The sequence below is a fragment of the Rhincodon typus genome, unplaced genomic scaffold (genome assembly GCF_021869965.1).
Source record: "Rhincodon typus isolate 14 unplaced genomic scaffold, sRhiTyp1.1 hic_rhity00006019, whole genome shotgun sequence".
In the NCBI taxonomy this organism is placed as follows: domain Eukaryota; kingdom Metazoa; phylum Chordata; class Chondrichthyes; order Orectolobiformes; family Rhincodontidae; genus Rhincodon; species Rhincodon typus.
In genome coordinates, this window is record NW_025971657.1 from 1 (window position 1) to 10,440 (window position 10,440).

The following is a 10,440-nucleotide window of genomic DNA, read 5'->3' on the forward strand; positions in this document are numbered from 1 at the left end:
TTTTGTTCCTGATTTACAGCATCCGCAGTTCTTTTGGTTAGAATAATTAGGTGGTTGTTTTGACCAGCAGAGACATGATGGCTGAAGGCCCTACTTCTATGATGTAAAAGCATAGAATCTGTGAGAAGGGACCTTAGTTTCATGGCACATCAGAAAGATTGTGCCTCCAACAGTGCAGCCACCCACAGGCGTGAACTGCATGTTGTAACAAATTATTTGAAACAGATTATTCAGTACAAATAGAAGAGCGAAACACACTAGACATCTTAGCAGAAAAACTCCCCAAAAAAGAAAGATAAATCAGTTACTTACTACACATGATGTCACAGAACTGAATCCGAACAGAATATTCAATATCTGTCCGCCATCCCTGTTGGGACAAATCATTTAAATTTATGTTGTCAATTATTAATAATTATATATTTTTTTAATTAAAGGAAATGTAGCCCTGGGTGTACTGACTGGAAATTCTGGCAATTAGTGACATACTATAAATATCTTGATCACCCTGGCTATAGAAGGGAAAGTGACCAGATTTTGTTGCTTCAAATTGCTATTGATCAAATCCTTGCTTGAAGCATTTTGGTGAAATGCATGTGTTCCAATGCTTCCAACCCCTCCCAGGTAAAATGGGCTGCTCTGGTTTGTCTTGTACTGAATAAGACATCAAAAACACAGCCAATACGAGTCTCCAACTTCAGAACACGAAGCTAAAGTTTAAGAAGAGAAATCTTTGCTAACCTGAAAGCACTCACATACCTGTATGCAAACATCCCTCTCACAGTCTTCCTGCGACAGGTTAAAAATTTGAGAATAGACACCAATCTGCAACATAAAATATTTTGATGAGTTATTGCTTCGAAGCAGGAACTAATATGTAAATCAATGAACAACTCTGTGGTTATTGCAAGTCTTCCTATTAAAAGCAGCTACCTCAAAAACATGACTCAAATTATGTCAAAGGAAGACCAAGTACAACATGATTTCTTTTCCATACGATGTTTATTTTAAAATGCCAAGCAAGATCGGTTTTGAATGTTGAGTGAGTGTCAAATAATTAAATAACTAATTTAGTTGAATAATGCAAAACAGCTCCTTTTAAGAATTACTATTAAATTTAAGCTTTATTTTAATTGGATTAGGAAAAACTGTACTTTGTAAATATTTAATGCATCTGAATATTTGTAAGCCTTCTCAAGTTTGTGGTGAAAATATTTTGCTGTTTCACATGAACATACATAGCATCTTTAGTCCTATTGACTAATGTGTGGTTTAAAATCAACATGAACTCACTGTATTTGCAGTAACTTGCAGTTCCTTCAGTGGGTCACACTCATGGGGCGCAGTTCTGTTACACAAAGCCATCTTGAATTCCGCCTTATTCAAAGTCTTGAATGTAAACTTCAGTTTACCGAACTGCTCATCAGTACTCATGATCCAAACTAGATTTTAAAAAAATTGTTAACTGGTAACCATCATGCTTTGAAGTCTGTTCTGAAAATAGTACACTCGTCGTTTTGGACATAAACTGAGGTCCTCATCTCAATAAATCTAAAATTTTGGATCAGTTCCAAGGGTTTAATTTCAAAGACATCGAGGTAGATCTTGACTTTGTGTGACAGTGTAAAACAATTATAATGTACCAACATAAAAAATGAAAAAACTGCGGACGCTGTAAATCAGGAACAAAAACAAAGTTGCTAGAAAAGCTCAGCAGGTCTGGCAACATCTGTGAAGGGAAAAAACAGAGTTAACGTTTCGGGTCCGGTGACCCTTCCCCAGAACTGCCAGTTCTGTGGAATGGTCACTGGACCTGAAACATTAACTCTGTTTTTTCCTCCACAGACGCTGCCAGACTTGCTGAGTTTTTTCAGCAACTTTGTTTTTGTTGTTGATACTGTATCAACAGCTAATTTTAAATCACTTCCTAATAAAATCCAAATTGGGAACTGCCTTACTATCACCCATTTTGCACTCTGACATAAAGTTAAGTTCTACACCAGCTACACATATTATACAGGAGGTTGGATTTCACATGACCTTTCCAGGGTTATCAGTGAGTAGTGGCAGGGAAACATGTAAAATAAATCAAGTGATCAGCCTGCGACCTACATGTTCACCATTCAACTCACCCCCATAGAATGCTAGATGGGTGACTGTTGCCCATCTGCCATATGTAAATAAATAAAAGGATCAATGAGGCCTGTTTACAAGGTATTGACTTCAATGTACACCAGTCAAAGCATAATATGGTTGGCACAGGCAATTGAGCAGAAATGGGCAGGCTATTTTTAATGGCTAGATGGGAAAAGACAGGAAGGAAGGGTGAAGACATACATTTGTCCTTCTGGGAGACCATCTTCTCTCCAAAATGCCACAGCCCTTTCTTTGGTATCTACCTGTCCTCCAAAACCAGGACACATCTACACCACCACTGCACAGTCCCCATCACAAATCCCTGGGCTCTCCGATCCCTCCCCACTGTAAAACCCCAGGACCTGTCTTTCCAGGACAACGGTGATCTCCTCAGTGGTCCTGACAATGCCACTACTGGGTGACTTCACAGAGAATGGTGGATGGAGTTCCAAGCCAGGCTTGTAGCTCCTCACAGAGAGGTGGAAATCCCATTGTTAGTCAGTCAACTTAGCTGGCCCATAATATGTGGTGGTTGCGTGATGGACTTATTCCAGCTGTATATCAGCTTCTAGTTGACTGTTCATCTGGCCAGTGCATGTAAAATGTAGGCAAATGGCCTGTCGACTCATGCAAAAGACTTTTGTACCTACTATGTATTTGTTTCATTGTAAGTCTGTTGACAGTTGTAGCAACTTCCAAACAAAGATGTGTTTAATTATCTAAGTTGAAAACAATACAGGACTTTATCAACTGGTCTCTGATATACATTTACCTTAAATGAGAAAAACAAATTGTTTCATGAAAGAAAAGGGAACCTGATGACAACAATAGTTACAACAATAAAATAGTCTTCATTCTGTAGAATATAGCAGACAATTTGCATCTTTTACAGAATCACAGTAGTGTTATGGCACAGAAAGAGGCTATTCAATCCATCGTGCCTGTCTGGCTCATTAAATGAGGGTCATTGCCTAGTGTCAATCTCCTGATATTTTCCACCATTCCCTTGCACATTATTTTTATCCAAAAATTTATCTAATACCCTCTTGATTGCCTCGGATCACACACGCCTCCATCACACTTCCAGGCAATGCATTGTATACCCTAAATAGAGTGAAGGAAACATTTTTCCTCAAGGTCCTGTAGAATTTGTTTTGTTTTTAAATGTAAATGGAAACAAATCCTCAGTCAAAAAGCTATGAAATAACTTCAAAATTGCTAATGGAAACACAGAAGACATAACAAGGCATATTGTTGCACCATTTTATGATTGTTTCCTTGAAAGATGTTAGCACACCTCCAGCAATTTAGTACAAGGATGAGCTTAAACAATGCCTTTTTGAACAAGCGTGCCTCAGGTATTTTTCCTTTTGTTGCTTGCTCTTTAATAACTTAGCTTACAGGATGCCAGATTTTTTATACTTCGGACAGCCTCCTTCGGGTGCTATGAAGAAAAACTTGTCCTTTCTAGATTTCTAATTTACAATCATGTCCCTTAGATGTCTCCACCCCTGCAAATCTTCACTATGATATTATAAAAAATATTGATCTTAAAATTATTCATTCAAAACAAGGTATAAAAAAAACTTAGGATGTCACCAATTTGACAACTTTTGAAATTTTATTTTTCACTTTTATAGCATTAATATATGGTCAATGGTTCCACCTCAATGCAAATCTCAACAAATTTATCAGTCATTCCGATTTACGGACATTTCCATAAAGCCACCATATAACAAACCATATGGTGTTCTAAGGAAGGGTCACTGGATCGGAAACGTTAACTCTGCTTTCTCTCCACAGATGCTGCCAGGCATGCTGAGTTTTTCCAGCAATTTCTATTTTTGTTTCTGATTTCAAGCATCTTTGATATTTTACATAGCAAATACAATGTTTAATTCCCTCCAGTCACTCACATGTTGATAGATTCACTTTGGAAATCTGTCTGCATTAGATTAAAACAGTCATCCACACATTTAGGAAGTTAAATGTGAATGTAAAACTATATGTGTAATGTAAACCTATACACCATCCAGAGCGTGAACCATAGCTGCCTAATCCCAATGTAGTGTTACAAGTTCTGCCCCAAATGAAGTCAGTTAACTGACCAGAGAGTAAACCTGGGACAGCAGGATCTGAGAGGCTCAGGGCCACATGACACAATGAGCACCTTCCTTCAAAATATATTTTTACCTGGTAAATATCCAAAAGCAAAAGGACATCTGACCCAAACACCTTCATTTGTGGTAAACTATAAGACAAAGTTTAAAGTTCAATACATTAGGGTGATGAGTACAAACAAACTTTGAGTTTAAAATGCTGAAAAGACATAAAATATTCACATTTTTAAACTTGTACGCATGAGGTGGACATTCAGTGTCGAAGAACAGGGCAGAATCTTTGAGTATAGAATTTTGTTCCAAAAACACAATTTCTATATTAGACAAAATACTTCCAACTCTATGTTTTATTGAGAAAATATAGAAGTGCTCTGTTGGAAAACTCAGCACTTAGCACAGCCCATACATACACCAAATGATCCCTGCCTTGACTCCAAGTCTGCACTTGATTGATTGATTTTAACCATCGAGTAACAGTAGGAGTATCACAATTCATCTTCGCATCTGGGTTGAACAAAATCAAAATTAACAGATCCAGAATTCCTGTTCTGGATGGCAGACAACAGCTAGAAGATGTGCATGGGTGGAGCAAACTAAACAAAAAAAAACACTTAGGTGTGTTTATTAAGCATTAACTAGAAAATAAAGAAAATCAAATTCTATTTAAGATGAATGAAAGGAAAAGTTTTACCTTTACGCAAAGCCTTGGATGTGGATCCACACGTGAATACCTCACCTATTCAACAAAGTTGAAATAGCCAGCATTATTTTCCACACAAGAATTGATTGAGCTACTTCTAAAAATCAAAACTATATGTATTAAAGCATCTACCTCAAGACAATTTGGATGACAAAAGCCATGCAGATTACTGAATTTTATTCATTTAGAGTAACCCTTGATTTTCCAATTGCATCTAATTGGTGATTAGACGATGCTATTGTGTTCAGCTCCACAATCTTACCGAGGATTGAAATCTGTGCATTAATCACGCCTGAAAATGAAGAAACATTTCCTTTTCAATCCTAAACTGGCCCTTCCTTATTTTGAGTTTATTGGTTTTTAAATGGCCGTCACCATTTAACATTGATTTCAAGTTCCAGACTGCGGTTTGCATGAAATTGCATACGTTGCATTAACTCTCTGATAAAAGCAGAAAAAAACTTGAGACAAAGAGAAAAAAAAGCCTAAATCAGGCAGTTGTACAGGCAATTCTGAACGTTGTTGTATAAGGTAACTGATATGAAAGGGTTAATCTGAGCTGTGCTGAAATTCCACCATTCTGATACATTACACAGCCAATGGGTGGAGCATCAGGCTGACAGCAGTTGGACATGGTCCCCCAATGGAAATACACACCTTCACTACCTCTCATTAGTAGTGTTCAATATGCCTACAAGTTAACATAACTTGTATATAGTTAATGAGATGGATAAACTACTTTTATCATCAAGGACAACAGCTGCTTCCTATTTTTGGTCCATTCTCCTCCACAGACCACAGAACAGCCTTTAGATCAAGGTTGGTAGGAGGATAGGTGCCAGCAATCTGTCACCACCCACAAGCCATCAGTGATTGGTACAAAGGCATCACATGTTATAACATGGTGATAATAACAGGTGTCTCACTATTGTTCTAACAGGGGTCATAGCTTGAAATACAGAGGTCACTTCCGTTTCCTGTGAACATAGAAAATAACTGACCTAATTTTACTCATTCAATGGATAACGTCTACTGGCAAATAAGGCTCAGTTCTTTACCTTGGGAAAGCAGATGTCAAACCGCTCAACAGTTGGGGACTAAGATGAAGCAAATATTTTAGTCAGCACAGGGTGATGTGGTTTCTTATTACTGAGAAGGGACCAAGGCAAATTTGAAGTGAGGTTTTATGCATATGCTAATCTGTGTGTTCACTTACTGTACAATGAAACAATATAACAACTCATATTAGGCCTCATTTTATTAAAGTTTTAATCAGTTTACCTGCTGGAAGATAGAAGCAATACATGCCATCATTTGTGTAGCGATAATATTTTATTCTTCCTTGTGTGAAACATTTTTAAAACATCATTACAAATGCAAAGAAGGAATATCAAAATAAATGAAGAAATATGCTGCTCAAATCACACGTTTAATAAAATAAAAGAACTGCAGTTTAACATTTGCTTATTGAGATTGAATTCCGTAATTGATTCTTGGCAAAATCTCCCTAAGTATTTCAAAACTTGAGCTTTGGTCCCACTGTAATGGATCACCCTTTCAAAGTTCAGAAAATCCCCTGTAGTAATCTGGGCTTCATCAATTTGCTGATATGTTTAATTCCCCAAACCTCTAGCTCTCCACAGTTGATCCAGTGCCCTCAGTCATGACTGGACTAGTTCATTGGCTGCTAAGCCCCACAGAAATATCACATATAGTTTATTGCATTCAGATCATAATTGGCAAGGTTTCTGTTGGGACAAGCATGAAAGTTTTATTGAACAAAGTGATCCATCAGAAAATGGAAATAATTGGCATTAAAGAAATCTTGTTAGCTGAAAAATAAATGTTATACTATATAATCATACTATTATCCTGATTTCTAAAGTGCAAAACATCCCCTGAAATTGCTACAACGTGAGCTAATCAATCTGAAAACTTGGAAATGGTTCAAATTAGAAAGCTTGTCTTGTGTTGCGAGTCAAATTTGTGGTTGCTAGTCAGAAGAGGAAATACAGGCTCAATATTAGCATATATAAAATGTTTTCTTTAGCTTCAGTTGTGCAAATTGCTGCTTTTCTTTTTGTCTTTTGAAATAGTTAGATGATGAATCAAATTCCTGTTCCCTTTTCTCAACATAAATTACAATTTTAAAAAAGTCATCCACTTCCTTTTGGAAAGAACTAATGGTTTTCCCTTAATTCTGTTGTTATTCTCAAAATTATGCCCTCCGGAATAGATTCAGCCACCAGTGAATTACTGTTTTTCCCCAAATGATCTTGCCAACTCCACTTAAACTAACCATCATATTCCCTCCTCATCTTCTAAGCTCTAGAAAAACATTATTAGGGATTTGTCATGGTACCAATGGTTGTTTTGTATTCAAATTCTAATTATATGTACTTACTTTATGTTGTACTTTGTGGAAGGAATTTTGCAGATCAATGCAATGGTCACTGCTTCCAGTCATCCAGCAGAGGTTTACACTGACTTCCACAGGACAAGCCAATTCCCAGGCCAATTCCTCTGATACATGATCGTACGTTATACCATTCCAGAGTTCAGATGTATCTGAAGTCAGATATCAGGAACTGGGTTAAAGAATATTTACAACTGCAAAGTTATAATTGGTATTAACATATTATTTGTTTGTGCCAATGAACACGTATTTATCCTCAAAATGTTTTTAATGCATGCCCAGTTCTCTCAAGTGACTCAATTTAAATTCACTGAAAAATCACTTTTAAACATTCTATACCAATCTATTAATGGGAATCTTCTGCATGTACCTCATCTCATGACTCCCCAAAGCCTATACTCCATTCACAAGAAAGTCAGCAGTCTGATGGAATCCTCTCCTTTTCACTGGATAGGTGCAGCTCTGACAACAATCAAGATATTCTAGTGGCACCCCTTGGACAACCTTCTACATTTTCTCCCAACACACAGTGACAGCAGCATGTCCCATCCATAGGGTGTGACACATCAACTCACCAAGAGTCCTTCATTGATAATTTCTAAATCTGCAGCCTCTACCACTTAGAAGGGCAAGTGCAGCAGATGACATGTTCCCCTCCAAGCCACACAATTAGGCTTAGAACTGTATCATAATACCTTCACTGTTACTGGGTGAACATCCTGGAACTACCTTCCTAAAGCAATGCAAGTCTGTCTCCAAAAGGATATTTTGCCTCATATAGCAATGTTTATTTTATCCCTCATAAGATAAGAAACTAGGCATAGATACCAGGCAGAGAATTCAATAGACATTTATTCACGATAACTATTATATACGAGCATTATATTCACAGACACACATGCTTCTGCAAAAGCTTAAAGCTATTAAATTATAACAGAGCAGCATGCTTCAAGTGAATCTAGGATAAAATGGAATAGGAGACCTTTACACCCTCAGGTTACATGCTCCGATACACAGTGACAATGTCTCTTAAAAGGAATCTTAACATAGTGAGTAAGAGACACAATGGAAGAAACTGCATCACAGGGACTACAGCCATTCAGGAAGCTCACCATTACTTTCTCAGGGGCAATTAGGGATGGACAAAAATTGCTGGCCTGACTAGTTACCTCACATCCTGTGAAACAATATAAAGTAATTGTATGCACTGGTTGATATTATTTTTTGTTAGAGTGAGCTTACTAGCAACTGTGTGCCTATGACCAGCCTCTGGATCAGTTGAATTGAATGTTGACCCAGGTGCCTTCGTATTGGAGTGGTAGTGTACCTACCCCTGAGCCAAGCAGCCCGTATTCAAGTCCCACCTGCTCCAGAGGTGTGTAGTAACATCTCTGAACAGGTGTATAGGATTGAAAAGTAAAGAAAAGCAGCAAATAGCTTTGGATTCAACTATCACAAGTTTTAAATTCCAGATCTTTCACAATGGGATGCCCAGATTACGTTGAAATATAGATGAAAAACAAGATACCTGTCCCCACATATCCTGACAAAAGCGGAGGAAAATGGAGAAGAAAATTACAAATTGTTGTTGTACAATTATTAAAATAAGACTTTGTCTGAAATGAACGAACAGAAATAAATTATACTAGATCTTGGATGGACACAAATTAGCAGCATATCTAAGCACAATACCACCCAACTCTGTTACTTCCATTTGTGAAGCCTTTAACTTGAAAGATCTCTCCAAATTTCCTAAACTGCATCAAATTTGAAAGTGTCTTGCTTCTACTGATTCACACCTACCAGAATATTTACTTAAAAGCCGTCAGAGATGTTTGAACAGTTGTATAAGACCCATCCACAATCCTCCAGCAATAGGTCAAAATCAAACTCAGCTCCTGGAAGTGATTAAATGTTATTCCCATTTCAACTTCTGAACAGCTGACCTGAGGACCATTGATTAAATGAATAGGAGTTCTTTTTAATTCGAAGCATTTTATTTAACGTGTCAGTAAGTTAGCTTACAGCAACTAGAGAAAACAAGATGTTCGATGTAAAAGTTCCAGATGTCAGGGAAATCTATTTATGTATTGCAAAGGAAAATAATTTTCTGAAGAGCATGCTCATTCTGGCTGTTTAGTCTGATAGAATGGATAAATATTCATATCGAGTAGGAGCTTTTGCATTTATTCTTTTACCAAATGACGCTAATACTTATTTGAGAGATTACATTACATTGAATAAAGTGCATTATGATGATTTATATTAGTTAAAGAATGTGAATATTAAAGATTAACTTGCCCTGAAACTCCAGCCCCACCCAATTATTTGATAATCTGATTCAATGTCAAGAAACTACAATGATTGGATTTCACAATCTAACTTGCATTGATTTGAGAGATGTTCAGCTGTAATCCTCTCAAATTTATAGGCTTTACAGTAATTGCAGCAAAGCTGAAGTACCTTCCTTTGTTGTGCCAAAATCCACTGATGATATTAGAATTCCAGAAATGTAAACAATTTGCTATCAATTTCTGTTGTGCCAAATGTTTTTCTTTAAATAAAATCCCCAAGATACAGTTTGCAAAATTAGAAGAAGTTAAGTGGTTCTCATTAGATGTATAGCATAATCAACCAGGAAAGGCTGTTCAACTAAAATTATAATTAGACTAAGAAACAATTCAGGGTGGAATCAACTGGCCCTGAAGCTAGTGGGACTGGAGACAGGAGGTGGATCCTGGAAGCCTACTGCCTTCCCACCCCAACATGCTCTGGGTGGGAACACCTGAGCACCATCTACCACTACTAAGTGAGGCCTCATGAGTCAATAGTGATCACTTAAGAACCAAGTGGAGTCCTATTCCCACCTGGGCTGCAATGATTATTCTCACACCAAAAGGAGTGAACATAACAGTCCGCCTACATGACTAGTAAACCAGTGCTAGCAGGCTATATGGTGGGGGCAAAAGTTCCACTGCATCTGCACTAACTTTTATACTACTGAGGGACTGGACATAAGTAGGAGGTGGAGGGTTGCTGAGAGCCATCCTCATGATCTTGTCTCAGAC

At 37.4% G+C, this 10,440-nt stretch overlaps 1 protein-coding gene across 1 annotated transcript; it reads right to left on the reverse strand.

Moving 5' to 3' along the window:
- Positions 1 to 312: 312 nt before the first annotated feature.
- On the reverse strand, positions 313 to 9,244 carry LOC109927382 (interleukin 17 receptor E-like; the record flags this gene model as incomplete). Its single annotated transcript, XM_048594111.1, has 7 exons — positions 9,176 to 9,244; positions 7,361 to 7,524; positions 4,948 to 4,992; positions 4,330 to 4,387; positions 1,294 to 1,442; positions 760 to 825; positions 313 to 370 (listed from the first exon to the last, which is right to left on the reverse strand). Coding segments are annotated over exons 2-7 (439 nt in total), but the record flags the coding sequence as incomplete, so codon positions are not given.
- Positions 9,245 to 10,440: the final 1,196 nt, after the last annotated feature.